Source organism: Aotus nancymaae, unplaced genomic scaffold (assembly GCF_030222135.1).
Source record: "Aotus nancymaae isolate 86718 unplaced genomic scaffold, 86718_ANA_hifiasm-v0.15.2.pri h1tg000075l, whole genome shotgun sequence".
NCBI classification, from domain to species: Eukaryota; Metazoa; Chordata; class Mammalia; order Primates; family Aotidae; genus Aotus; species Aotus nancymaae.
In genome coordinates, this window is record NW_026988490.1 from 2,347,291 (window position 1) to 2,361,550 (window position 14,260).

The 14,260-nt window shown below is 50.5% G+C and overlaps 1 protein-coding gene and 1 non-coding gene across 3 annotated transcripts in view; one reads left to right on the forward strand and one right to left on the reverse strand.

The window, feature by feature from the left end:
* Nucleotides 1–14,260, forward strand: part of GABRA5 (gamma-aminobutyric acid type A receptor subunit alpha5) — a 71,607-nt gene that overhangs the window by 55,648 nt on the left and 1,699 nt on the right. For both annotated transcript variants that reach the window (XM_021674564.2, XM_012460366.3), the window contains exons 8-10: nt 3,546–3,689; nt 6,274–6,426; nt 9,577–9,788. In XM_021674564.2, coding sequence (XP_021530239.1) covers nt 3,546–3,689; nt 6,274–6,426; nt 9,577–9,788 — 509 coding nt within the window. The remainder of the gene's footprint in view (nt 1–3,545; nt 3,690–6,273; nt 6,427–9,576; nt 9,789–14,260) is intronic.
* LOC135271192 (U4 spliceosomal RNA) lies at nt 12,764–12,904 on the reverse strand. The gene has a single exon (XR_010339295.1). It is a non-coding gene; the product is annotated as a U4 spliceosomal RNA (small nuclear RNA).

Consider the following 14,260-nt stretch of genomic DNA (forward strand, 5'->3'; position numbering starts at 1 on the left):
ACTAACAGCGTGGTCTGACTCTCTCTGTGTCGGACTAGCCACAGCCATAACCCTATGTGATTTTGCGAGGTCTTACTGTGGCGCAGTGATGGGAGTGGAGTTTCATTGGTACCCAGGCAGATGTGTTATCTGTTCATCCCCATTGCCGCCTGTTTGATCTTGGGCAAGGAAAAGGGTGTGGCCACATTCCACTGATGTCATTTTTACTGTCAAATTTAAAGCAGAGATATTGGTGTCCAGGAGGCCATGAGAGATAACGTTATGCCTTTATCTGTTAGTGCCTTTCAAAGTTGTACAATTGATGCGTTAGGTGCTGACCTGGTGTTCAGCTCAGGAGGCTGCAGATGGTCTCGCTGGGGTGCTGTGACAAGGTATTGTGCTGCTGTTACTTTGCTCATTCCCACCCAGGCTTCCAAAGAGAGGGGAGGCCAAGGTGGGTGGATCACTTGAGGCCAGGAGTTCAAGACTAGCTTAGCCAACATGGCAAAACCCTGTCTCTATAAAAAATACAAAATTATCTGGGCATGGTGGCATGTGCCTGTAATCCCAGCTTCTCGGGAGGCTGAGGTGGGAGAGTTGCTTGAACCCGGGAGATGGAGGTTGCAGTGAGGCAGTGAGCCAATACCTCTCCACTGTACTCCAGCCTGGGCAACAGAGAGAGACTCTGTCTCAAAAAAAAAAAAAGAAAAAAGAAAAAGAAAGAATGAGAAAGAGATACGGGTTTAGATAACTCAAACCCTGTACATTTTCAAATCACAAAAATTCTAAGCACCTGTCCCATTCTACTCTGCATTTTCATAGTCATGAACACAGAGTCATACAGTCACTTGAGCTGACCAAGGACTCACAAACTGAGTTTGCTTTGGACCAGGAATAAGAAAGTAAATTAAAGTAGAATGACCTTTTCGTAAGACTAGATTTGACACCAAGCAGAAATCATTCCCCACACGGTTATGTCCATGATACCTGCTGTTTATGAAGCACCTGTTGTGGGTCAGGTGTGTGCTAAACACTCAGCATTCACATATCCACTTTGTCATCAGTGGCCTAGGAGATGGGGGTATTTTCTCCAATCTACAGATGGGGAAATCAAGGCTGAGGGCTCAAAGAAGTTGCTCAGGGCCACCGTCTAGTAAGTGCCAGGCCCGTGCTGCGTTCCTTCCTTTGTAGTTAGTCGGGAGACCCATGGTTTCTGTAAGACCTCACGAATTTGTGCCACTGCCACTTCCCACTCAGGATTTGCAAGGCTAGGAGAGGACAAACAGGGTCAACCCAGGGGAAGAGGCCTCCCGGAAAATGGTGATGAATTTGCAAGCCCAATGAGAGTGAAAATGTTTCAGACCCTCTTGCCCGGCTCTGCTGATGTGTGGTCGGGGAGGGTGAGCTTTATGTTCTCCAGAGCTCTAAATCATGACAAATGCTGGCACTGCAACCCTGATTGCCTCATTTACTCTTGTCCTGGCAAAAAGATTGAACACCACACTGCTGACACTGAGAAGGAATTTAGTGTTGGTTGCTAAACAGTGGAGCTGAAATGGACGGGAGGGGTCATTTCTTCCCACCCTTAATGTGGCGAGGAGAGCAGCTGTTGATGTCCGGTGGACATGCAGCAACCACATTGTCTCTTGCTGCTGTCATTATTAATGCTATTAACGTCATCAGTATCAATAAGTCAGTTAATATTCACTAGTCGTTTGAAAAACAAGATCATGTGAATGATGATGCAGCGTATGCCACTCAGTGATGCTAGGTATCTTTTGTCTACTAACAATGATTATTTTATTGGATTCTGACTGTAAGGTAAGGATTATCATCCAACCCCTGCCCACCAACCATGGAGAAAGGGGCTCACAGGACTTGCGCCCAGTGAGACCTCAGGTCAGGCTGGCTTCAGCCTCAGCCAGTCCCCCCACAGCCCTCCCTGCTGGCAGTGCTCAGGCATGCTCCCCTGGTCCTGCATTAGTATGCCACTCGGCCTCCAGCCCAGGAGGAGCCATCAGTGACTGTGTGCCATCCCCAGTCCCGCTGAGGAGAGGGATGAGCAGGCTGCAGCCTCCACCCTCCACGAGTCCCATCTGTGTCTCATGTCCGCAGTCTGCCTCCCTCCAGGCCTTTGAAGGAGGCACCTGCACCCTCAGACCTCCCCCACTCCCAGAGGACCCCTCTGTCCTCCTCCCTGCATCTCTCCCTCTCTTCCCCTCCCTGCTCCCTTTCGTCCTTGAGCAGATTTGGCACTGAGTTGTCAGCTCCTCATCAGCTCGTGAGGGAAGCATTGTTTCCTGTGCTGTACACACTGTTTAGATGAATGTTTGTGTTCTCAGATGGTCCCTGATATGGCTGGGCTCTCTGTCCCCACTCAAATCCCACCTTGGATTATTATAATCACCACATATCAAGGCTGGGACCAGACAGAGGCGACTGGACCATGGGGGCAGTTTCCCCATGCTGTTCTCGTGATAGTGATAGCCGATGGTTTTATAAGCGTCTGGCATTTCCCTTGCTAGCACTCATTCTCTCTCCTGCCCACCGTGAAGAAGTGCCTTCCAACATGATTGTAAGTTTCCTGAGGCCTCCCCAGCCATGTGAAACTGCGAGTCAGTAAACCTCTTTTCTTTATAAATTACCCAGTTTTGGGTATTTCTTCATAGCACTGTGAGAACAGACCAATACAGTCCCTGACTTCCAGAACTGATCAGTCACCACAACCTCCTACCCTAAGCTTTGAACACCTTTGCCAACCTCCAGATTCATATATCCCAGCCTAGTCACATCTTCTAGAGGCTACCCACTCTCTTCGGCTTTAGGCCCCCTTTTCCCCATCCTCAAGCCAGCAGTGGTAAGTGGAGACCTTTTGTCATGCTTCTAATCTCTTTGATTGGAGGAAGTTCCGTGTTTTTAAGGGGGCAAGTGATTAGATTGGGCCTCCCGGGATAATCCCATAAATCTTCTGACATCAAGGTCCAGAACCCGAATTCCATGTGCACAGTGTCTCTCGCCAAGTAAGGTACCATATTCACAGGTGTGACACTGGGGGTACAGGTCCTGCCTGCTGCAGAGCGGAAGACGTGGAGTAGGGAATGCGGCCGGGTGCTGCTTCAGGTGCTTCGTGCACGTAAGTCTTGATGTAGGCCATGCAGTTATAGCCAGATACCTCAGATGTGGGTGCTGTTTTTTACCCTGTTCTACAGATGCAGGGACTGAGGCACAGAGAATAAGTAACCTACAAAGTCAGAGCTGGAGGGACCCAGGCACTCCGGTCTCAGATCCCGTGTTCTCGCCTGCTGCACCATCGTGTGCTCTGCAGAGAAACACACACATACCAGGAAGCACCAGGCAGTAGCCTGGCACCCAGGCCTTCACCCATGAGAAGAAGCTGAACTGCAGTGGCATCTGCTCTGGTCCATTTAACCTGCGCACTCTTTAGGTCACATGATCTTGACTTTTCAAACCTCCCATCCTCTCTTGCTACTTAGTAAAAGCTTCTACGTTTTCCAAGTGGGGCGTGATTTCACGTTCATGTCACTTTCTGCCCCCTCCTCATGCAGATGCCTACCCTAATTCTGAAGTCGTCTACGTCTGGACCAACGGCTCCACCAAGTCTGTGGTGGTGGCGGAAGACGGCTCCAGACTGAACCAGTACCACCTGATGGGGCAGACGGTGGGCACTGAGAACATCAGCACCAGCACAGGTGAGGGCTGGCGTGCGCTGTGCTCTCAGGCGCACGCAGGACACCGCACCCTCAGCTTGCTGCTCTGGGGACCCCTCTGCAGGGGCCACGTGGGAAGCGGCACAGCAGCCGAGCACACCCTGTCCTGGCCGGCTGCTCTCCATGGGCCACAGCTGCGTGAGAGCTGGTCAGGGAGTCCTCCCAGCCTGCCCCTCCCTGCAGCTGCACACAGAGGCACCAGCTGTGGCCGGCGGTTGCGGCGGACCTGCTTATATAACAGCCCTCTAAGCAGGAAAGTTGGACAGGTTCCTGCAGATACCCCCAGTCACCTGCTCCCCACCTCCTGCTTTACACAGTGCAGAGATTTCCCTGGAGTTGAGGTTGGGAAAGCACAACCAGGCAGGCAGCCTACAAAGAGCTGAAAGGTACAAGAAGGAAGCAGACGCTCTCAATGCCAAGTGCCCCGGGCTGGCCTGAGCCCTGCAGAGCCAGTGCAGCCCCATCCCAGCCTAGCTTCCCCGACACCAAGTTGGTGGGCAGACCAAAGGAACAGGATGCGTTGCATCTCAAGGCATGTGGCCAGATGTGTCCAGGGCAGGCGGGCCCAGCCACAGAGGTGAAGGTCACCAGGAAGTGCCATGAGCAAGGGAGGGGGTTTTGAGCTCCAAAGAGCCTCTGCAGCCTTGGAGAAAAGCCTAAAGGGAGGGAGGGAGCTCTGAGAGCAGAATGAGCTCTAAGCCCCAGAGAATATCCTCAGGCAAGCCCACAATCAGCGTGGCTGATTGTCAGCACCCTACCCTTGCAGCTGGCAGAGCACACAGGCCGTTCAGTGCATAGCCTGTCCTGAGTGCATACGCATGGGGTCAGCGCCCTGTGGACTCACGGGCCTGCGAGCCGCGCATCCTTGGGGGCTGTGAGAGACTGGGAGGATGGCTTCACTGTTTGGTTACCATGCTAAAGGGAAAGGCAGAGGGAACGGGCCGGTTTTATGCAAACCAGTGGAAGGTGGTGCGGCTGGAGTTTGGGGTAAGCCACCGTGACGCTGAGGGAGGATGCTGCAGTTTGGAGCTGTTTCATGTAGTTCTTTAAATATTAATAACTGGGATTACTACTCCTGTTTGCATTTTACAGTCTTTTAAAAATCACTGCCAAATTTTCCTACCCTCAACTCAAAAATAAAACAAAAAGACTACTGCCAAAAGAATTAGAAGCAGGAGCGTAATTTCAAGCCCTACTGTAAAACGAATGCCGTTTCACTTCTTCAAGTGCTGAGGAGACACAGACTTGGATCATCAGAGAGGTCCAGTCCCCACTGCCAGCACGCCCCTGTCTCCCCGTCACCCGTTTCTTCCTCTGGTGTTGGAGCCAGCTCTGCTCCCTCACCTGCTCTCACCTGCCGTGGACTGTGGGAAAAGTGCACCTTGGCACGGCTGGCCTGTCCAGGCTCTGCTGAGAGTGTTGGCTCCTGTGGTGGTAGATGGCAAATGTTGCCACATGTGATTGCTCTGGTTCCTTTGTCTCCGACATACGACATGTTTTGAGTCTGCACTCAGTGAAGCATCCACAGTGGGCTTTGCTGAGCTGTGGGCTTCCATCCCAACAGTAAGCACTGCAGCTGTGCTGTGAGACTCTGACGTCCCAACACCCAGTCCCTGCAGCAGCAGACCACTGCTCCAACAGACAGACTGGGCCTGCGCTGGTGCAGCCCCCAAGCCTGTTCTCCCCACGTTCACAGTGCATCCCAGCTCTCCGGCCACACCATCCACTGCTTGCAATTCAGCCAGAGTTCTTTGAATTGCTCTGCCTCCACCCCTCAAAGAACAGTCCCCGTCTCCCCAGGGAGAGGCAAATGCAGGTAGCAAGAAGGCTGGCCCAGCAGGCCTCCCACTCCCTGACCACAGCCACCCACCTCAGCTCCTTACCAGTTCACCATGAGGACCGCATCATTCTCAGCAATGAACGGGAGGTCCCCTCGTGCCTCCCACACAGCCAGGCAAATCCAGAGCAGGCACTGGGGCATCGCCAAGGAAATGCCCCTGATTTCAGAGAACAGGGGACACCTTTCTGCTAGGTGGTAGAAAGGATGGGCTGCCAGGGTCCAGGGCCTCCTGAGCTGCTCCATCTCACCCTGCACCCAGGATGCAGCTAGCACAGAGCCTGCCGCCGGTGGGAGTGGTCGTCTCACCTCCCTAGAGCCTCTGGACTGGAAACAAGGACTCTGTCCACCCTCTCCAGGGCTCTGTGAAATCCTGAGTTACATCTGGGGGGGCTAAATCCTGAAATCCTAATTGCAGAAGCAGGCAAGGGGGTGCGGGGAGAGAGGCACAGATTGTGACTGGAGATTAGTAAAACACGCAAATCTGATTTTCCCCAGGAAGAGCATCCGTCAGCAAAGGCTCTTCAGAGACCAGGGGTCATAAGACTTACTTATAAAATGACTGTTAAGGAATCCATGCATCCTCCTGTGTCCTCTCCTTAACCCAGATCACACAAGTGAACGATTGTCCAGCCCAACAGGAGTGGAAGGGAGGCTCCGAGTGAATTCTTGGGATGCAACAAGCGGAGATTCTAGGGGACTGACGTGCGGTCATTTGCTTCTTTGCAGGCGAATACACAGTCATGACAGCTCACTTCCACCTGAAAAGGAAGATTGGCTACTTCGTCATCCAGACCTACCTTCCCTGCATCATGACCGTGATCTTATCACAGGTGTCCTTTTGGCTGAACCGGGAGTCAGTCCCAGCCAGGACAGTTTTTGGTGAGTGTCCCCAAGGCAGGCCTGGCCACCGGTGTCTTACCACTGACCCTGACCACCCCACAGCAGCAGCAGCAACTTGCACGAAACTTCTGGTGCCGCCTCTTCGTGGTGTGACCTGGAAAACAAATTGACCAATTAGTTAAGAATTGAATGTCAAGGATTAGGGTTTAGGATTTCTCTCTAAAGAAGGGTTTAAGGAATATCACATGTTCTATTTGATGGTTGTTTCCTTGTTGAAAAGCATTCTTGTGTGGTTGGACACTGTCAGCGTGTATCTGTTTTATGTGAGATTTTGCTCTGCAGGTTGAGCGTCGTTTACCCCGAATGCTTGGGACCAGAAGTGTTTCGGATATCAGATTTATTTAAAATTTTGGAAGAGTCACATGATACCATTTGAGCATCTCTAATCTGAAAATCCGAAATGAGCTCCATGGAGCATTTTCTTTGAGCACTGTGTCAGTACCCAAAGAGTTTTGGATTTTGTAGCATTTCAGGTTTCAGATTTTTAAATAGGGATACTCAGTCTGTAGAATGTTAGTTCTCATAAAGGATGACTTTGTAAGTTACCAGGCAGTTTTCTTTGAAATATGCATGCTGCTTTAAAAGTAACCACAAAATAACAATCAATGAGATACAATAGTAACGAATTAAATCTATATACCCGATGAAAATCTAGAGCAGCATTATTTTACATCCCTAACACACAAACTAAGTCGGGAGAGCTCTAACTCAGGAGGTACCTCGGCGCAGCAGACACAGTTGAGAGTCTGAGTCTTAATTACGTCGAAGCTCAGCGTCCTTGGATTCAGGAAGATACTAAAGGCAGTTTTGCCACTCAGGGGTCATCCTGGATGCTCACGTCTTTGTAAACTGTAAAGTACGATTACACATCAGCATTTGCTATTGCACTTTCCTTTCCAAAGCAGGAAAATATTAGCGTGCATTTTATCTGAATGCTCCCGAGTGTAGGCTGCCCAAAGGCTCAGGGAGTTCAGGAGCGAATGGCACGGGATTCTCCTGCCTGATCATCACTCTGTCTCCAGCCACGAGTCCAGCTTCACTTGCCAAGCCTGAGCAAGCTTCAGGATTGTTTCAGCAAGGTGTGGAAGTTGGCTGGTGACTAGGCAGTGCTCCCCAAGTTAATGTTCCTGATGAAAATCTTTAGGGGAAATTTAGTTGGTAGGCAGAAAAAAACTGGGGAGGGTATTGCCTGTTATAGTCTGTATTCTTTTTGGAGGGGGGTGAGGGGATATTCCCAATGCATATTAAGACATTAAAGGCTCAAGAAGAAGACTCGAGGCTTGTTTAAGATCATGCATAGAAGACTTCCCCCTCAACACAGTGATTACCTGGATTTCTAAAAAAAAATCAAAGATCTCTATTGATTCCTTTGGAAGTGTTGATTTCATGCAGGGAATGACATTCATTGAGTCCATGTAGAGCTTTGAAGGATGGCATCGAATGAAACTCACGGTGGCCATGACCCCAGCCGTACAATACGACAACCTTGGTGCTGTGCTGGTTTCCTGGGGCTGCCGTAACCAAGTCCACACATCTAGGGCTCAGACAGCAAAAATGAACCGTCTCACAGTTCTGGAGGCTGGAAGACTGGGATCAGGGTGTTGGCAGGGCTGGCTCCTCCTGAGGCCTGCAGGGGAAGGGTCTGTTCCTGGCCTCTCTTCTGGCCTCTGGTAGCTCTTCAGCTTGTGGCAGCATCACTCCAGCCTCCCATGGCACACTCCTGTGTGCACGTCTGTCTCCAAAGTTCCCTGTTTTATAAGGGCACCAGTCGTAGTGGATGAGGGTCCACCCCAGTGACCTCATTTTAACTTAATTACTTCTTTAAGCATTGCATTTTCAAATAAGGTTATAATCTACAGTACTGGAGGTTAGGACTTGAACATAGGAATTTTGCAGGCACACGGTTTGACCAATAGCAGGTGTGTTACACCCCCACCCCCCACACAGGTGCACACTTATGCAGAGGGCAAGGTCAGAAGGTGGAAGCTATGTGAACTGCAAGAGACCAGCAGTCCTGGCTCCCAGTGCGAGTGGTCTCATCTACTTGCTGGTGAACTTGGGCACCTTGCTAAATACTTTTAAATCTTCAGGCTTCCCACCTGCAAATCAGGGATCCCGACACCCCTCCAGAATGCAGCTTAGACCAGAGTCTGACACTCAGTGGACCCAGTAGCTGGCACATAGTCTAGTTCCAGTCCTAAGTAACATCCCCTTCCAGGGATCCAGACTTGCTGTGTGGTCACTGCAGAGTTTCCCTAGTGGCCACAAGCACCTTGCACAGCAGGCTCCAGGGGACACTATTCCCTCTTTGAGGGAGTGACATGCCCGGACCCAAACTCAGATACGGCGCTTCTGTTGCCCTCTGGCTCTTACAAGTCTGCAGGTCGGGTTAATCCATGTGAAAGTCTGTCTCACATTTGCAGGGAGCCCACTACTTCCAGATGCATAGTAAGTCACTGTGAGGCACCTGCTGGCTGCTATGTGGATGTGAGTGTCATTCTGCCGTCGATCTTGCCCTAGTGCTGCAGAAACACATCACTCACTCACACATCTTTGTGGAGCACTGGCTTCTGGCTAGCTTTGCTTGTGGCCGTGGGAGCCAGAATCAGACCTGAACCCCTGCCTCCTCAGTTCACATTCTAGAGAAGAGGTACAGTTAGGACACAGAACATCACCAGTCATTGAAGTGCTGTGAATGTGCCAGATGTTAACAAAACAGTAGAGGAAGGCGCAGGCTAGATTAAAATCACCAGTCCCTTGGGAGGCCGAGGCGGGCAGATCAAATGAGGCCAGGAGTTCGAGACCAACCTGGTCAACATGGTGAAACCCCATCTCTACTAAAAATACAAAAATTAGCCCGGTGTGGTGACGCCTGCCTGTAATCCCAGCTACTCAGGCAGCGGAGGCACGAGAATTGCTTGAACCTGGGACGCCAAGCTTGCAGCGAGCCAAGAGTGCTCCACTGCACTCCAGACTGGGCGACAAAGCAAGACTCTGTCTCAAAAACATAGAAATAAAAATCACTAGTCCCCTTTGTGTCCGTCACTTGGGGCATGTTGTACCGGGGTCCCAGGGGCCGGCACTGACCTCTGTTTCCGTTTTTCACTCTGCCCCATCTGACCCCCACAGGGGTCACCACGGTGCTGACCATGACAACCCTCAGCATCAGCGCCCGGAACTCTCTGCCCAAAGTGGCCTACGCCACCGCCATGGACTGGTTCATAGCCGTGTGCTACGCCTTCGTCTTCTCCGCACTGATAGAGTTTGCCACGGTCAATTACTTTACCAAGAGAGGCTGGGCCTGGGATGGCAAAAAGGCCTTGGAAGCAGCCAAGATCAAGGTACTGCCTGTTTCTCCTCCCTTCTTCCAGGTCCCCTTGACAGAGAAAGGGTGCCTGATTCTATCCAAGCATGAGACAAGGTGCTGCTCCTCCCAACCCTCCTGCCCCCAAAGCTTCTTCCCTCTTTTTCAGGGCCCTTACGAAGTCTTACTGACAACAGGTCCAATTTCACTCCGGCAAAAGGTGATGTGATGTGAGTGGCTTGGGCCTGTTTATATTCAAGCCTATTATTTTGCAGAAGTAACTCCTGCCTCTTGAGGGACGACTTGTCTGGTTTTAATTGTGGAATCTGTTCCTCTGTGCGTTTTATACCATTTCACCACGCAGGGTGTCCTCTTCAGGTGGCCTTCAGGTCGAGAAGGGGGCATGAACTTAATGGAAGGAGTTTATCAGCGAAGCACACCCAGCCCCACTCAGTACATGACTTAACCCCCTTAGATCAGGCAATTGTTGCTAAAGCGTTACTCTGTTCAAAGCAAATAACCATAGAGTATTTAAAGGGTGATTTATGCCCAAATCTTAAGAACATTTGAAGAAAAAAAATTGACCAAGATTCCAAGCTGCACTGGCACCTTGGGGAGACAAGAATAACATACATCAACAGTAAATAAAGCAGCATGTGATGAACTGCTAATTACACCAGGCAGAAAACAAACGCGCGGATCTCTGTGCCGAGAGAACAGGAGGTCAGAGCCATCAGGGTGACCTGAAAGTAAAATTTAATCTGTCCTTTGGAAAATCAGCATGAAGGGAGTGCTGGAAGCCATTACAGAGGTCCTGAAGTGTAGGTCCTGACCTCCCAACGGGGGGCCACAAGCCAGTTATAGCTCAGCCGGAGGCCCTGGCTCTGCCCAGAGACCTGGTTCCATCCCCTCCACAGCCCTGTGCTTGCTCTGAGGGCTTCACTCTGCCTTCAGGAGTTCTGGCCTGACCTCGCCCATCCGCCTCTGGCTTCTTCCAACTGCCAGGAGCCCCTCCCCTTCTCTAGTTTCAACATAGGAGCCCCAGTTCCAAGCCTAGTTCCCTGGCTCGAAGAAGTCCTGAAGGGTCCCATTCTGGGTGCTCTCATGGAGGGAGGAAAGGAGAAATGGGAGGAAGGGCCTTGGGTGCAGGTGTGCTTTGGGGGCTGGGAGGATCCACAGGAGTGGTCTGACCACACTGGGTGATAGGGACTGGGGAGCTGGGAGCAGGGTGTTCTTAGATGATGGCGGTTCTCGGCCAAAGCATTTGAACCTGTTCCTGCAGACCAGGGGGCCAGAGAAGGTGCTGTGCGGGGAGAAATGAGGATGGATTCTGGGGAGACAGGGATTCCCAGCACCCAGCGATGTGTCGCTGGAAGGTACGCGTTTGCCACCTGCCTGGGACTTAGATGGTGCCTGATGGATAGCGGGCTGGAGCCCAGTCTGAAGTCAGGGAGCAGCCAGAGTCCCTGGCAGTCCCTGAAGTTGTTGGGCTCATGCCTGTGAGTCTAGGAGGAGCGTGAGGCACTGGGTGAATGGAGAGAGCACTCTCGTGGTCGGGTGTTGTTGAGTGTCGCCTTCACTGTCAGTCACCACGACCACTCTGCCTCCTGTGACGCTAATCTAATCGTCATACATCTGCATTTGGAACAGAGGCTTGGAGGGAGGAGAGGGATGAAGGGGACATGTATTGTCTATTCTGACATGAGCAAGGGTCTTCTAGAATAAGCAGCGTGCCTCGGACTGGCTTGTGGAAAGTCAAGACCCTCTTGTTCCGGGGAAGGCAGTGGCACCCTGTTGTCAGGAAGGCTCTGTGCGCCGGAAACCATGGTGCATCTGCAGGCATGCAGGCGGCACACCTTGCAGTCAGACACTGGCCGCGAGCGTGGATCTGCCAGCCTAGTGTCAGCCTACTGGAGTCAACTCTTCCATGGAAGTAGAGAGGACTTTAAAAACATGGACAGACTGTGTTCACCGTTGTTCCAAGTTGGGATCTCCAGAGCAAACATTGGGTCAGAGTTTGGGGTGTAAGGCAGTTTTCAGGGGTGGCCGTTGGAAAGGAAAGAGGAGGCAGTGAGATTCAGAGAGGAAGAAACTGAAGCATGATGCAGGCCCAGCAGAGCCTGGGCTAACCCGCCGGGGAGCGTGGAACAGACGCCCAGTGGAGTTGGCCAGTGTCAGGGACGTGGGCAGGTCTTTAGATTCCTGCCTCACTGCCCACCAGATGTGGCTGGTTTTCCCAGGAAGGGCATGACTGGCCAGGCAGCCCTCAGCAACTCAGGCTGCCAGAAGAGCCGACACCTGGCCACACTGCCTGCAGCTGGGGAACACGTCCTTCCTGCAAGGCGGGTAGATTCAGGGGTGCATGTCCATGTCTAACATGAGCCCTGTGACTATGCTGAGTCCCAGGTGGGTACTCCCTGCCACCCACCCCCACCCACACCCCTACTGCGCATTCCTTCCCAGTAAAAACCCACACTCTCAGGACAGAGAGTAGCTTCTAAAGGGCCTGCCCTTCACTTGGTTCCACCCAGAGATAGAACCATTCTCAGCAATCACACACATTTGTGGGTTCCTTCTGGCGGATCTGCATGAGTGCTCACGTGATGATGGGGATGGCGGGGATGGCAAAATGAGGCTCCTCGTGCCCCTGCCCCTGGCCTGGTGTTGGTTCACCTGTTTCCCTGGCTCCGGCTCCATGCTTGGCCTTTCTGCTTTTTATCTTTTCCTTATTCTTAATGGTTGATTTATCTTCTTTACTATCTTGTCTTTTTCAAGTTTTAGTTAATGAGACTATATTACTTTAGTAATGGAACACAGTTTTTCTAACATTTTATTATGCACATTTTTAAACATACAGCAATGCTTGGAGAGGTTCCCAGTGAAAACCTGTCTGCTGTTAACATTTACCTATGCCTGCGCCATCACCACCTGTCACCTCTCTATCTGTCCATCAATATGCCCATCTTCAATCCATCTTATTTTATTATTATTACTATTTTTGTTTTTAATCAGTCTCCATAGAGACTGTCAAATAATGCCAGTGCCGACTGTATTTCAAGTCGTCACAGCGGGGTATTGGTAAAAGTTTTCAATTAGCAATAATCGCGCCTCGGATAAACCTCATTGGCTACGATACGGCCACTGCACAAAGCTTATTTTTTTTTTGAGACGGAGTTTCACTCTTGTTGCCCAGGCTGGCGAGCAATGGCACAATCTCAAATCACCACAACCTCCACCTCCTGGGTTGAAGCGATTCTCCTACCTCAGCCTCCTGAGTAGTTGGGATTACAGACACGCGCCACCATGCCCGGCTAATTTTTTGTATTTTTAGTAGAGACAGGTGTTCTCCATGTTGGTCAAGCTGGTCTTGAACTCCTGACTTCAGGTGATCTGCCCATCTCGGCCTCCCAGAATGCTGGGATTACAAGTGTGAGCCACCGTGCCCGGCCAATCCATCTTAAATTTTGCTACATTTCAAATAAATTTCAGATGGCAGTGCATTGCCCACTCCATATGCCAGCATGCATGTCATTAACTAGAGTCTAATACGAGCTTACTGTTTTATTCCTTTGAAGCAAAATTCATAGTGTAAAATGCACAAGTATTAACGGCATGTTTGCTGAGTGTGGACAAATATGTATGTTGTGTGTAACTCAAATCCCTGCCACAGTAGAGGACGTCACTGGCCTCCAGAAGGCTCATTGTGCTCCCTCCCAAGCAGTGCTTGACCCCACCTCTCCAAACACATCCACTATTTTGATTTCTTCCACCATAATGTATCTTACCTGTTTAGAATTTCATATCCAAAAAAAGAAAAAATATATCTTCACAAAAAAATGTATACACGAATGTTCATAGCTGCTTAATCCGTAAGAGTCAAGATTAGAAGCAGTCCAGGTGTCCACTGATAGGAGAATAAGCAAACGGTGGCACATTCAAAGATACATCACTTAGCCATAAAAAGGAGGGCATGACGGATACATGCAGCAACATGGGCGATTCTCAGAAGCCTTGTGCTGAGTGGAAGACGCCTTCCCAAAAGTGCATTCTGTACCATGATGTTTAATCACTTGCTTCCTCCTTCCCAGGAGGTCACACCTTAGGGCTCCCCTTATATCCACACACTTTATTCCTTCCCGCTGGTGCATTTAAAGGTAAAGATGTGATGGTTGCCTTGCAGGGGAAGGTCCCAATTATGTTTATGCCAAGATCTTGAGAAATGCCAGACTTTTTTTTTTAACTTGGTTTGGAGGTATACATGCGGGTTTGTTGTATAGGTAACTAACTCACGTCACGGGAGGTTATTTTACAGATCATTTCATCACCCAGGTACTAAGCTTAGTACCCAATAGTTACTTTTTCTGCTGCTCTCCCTCTTCCCACCTTCCACTCCCATGTCTGTTGTTCCCATCTTTGTGTTCATAACTTCTCATCATTCAGCTTCCACTTGTGAGAACATGTGGTATTTGGTTTTCTGTTCCTGTGTTAGTTTGCTAAAGATAATGGCCT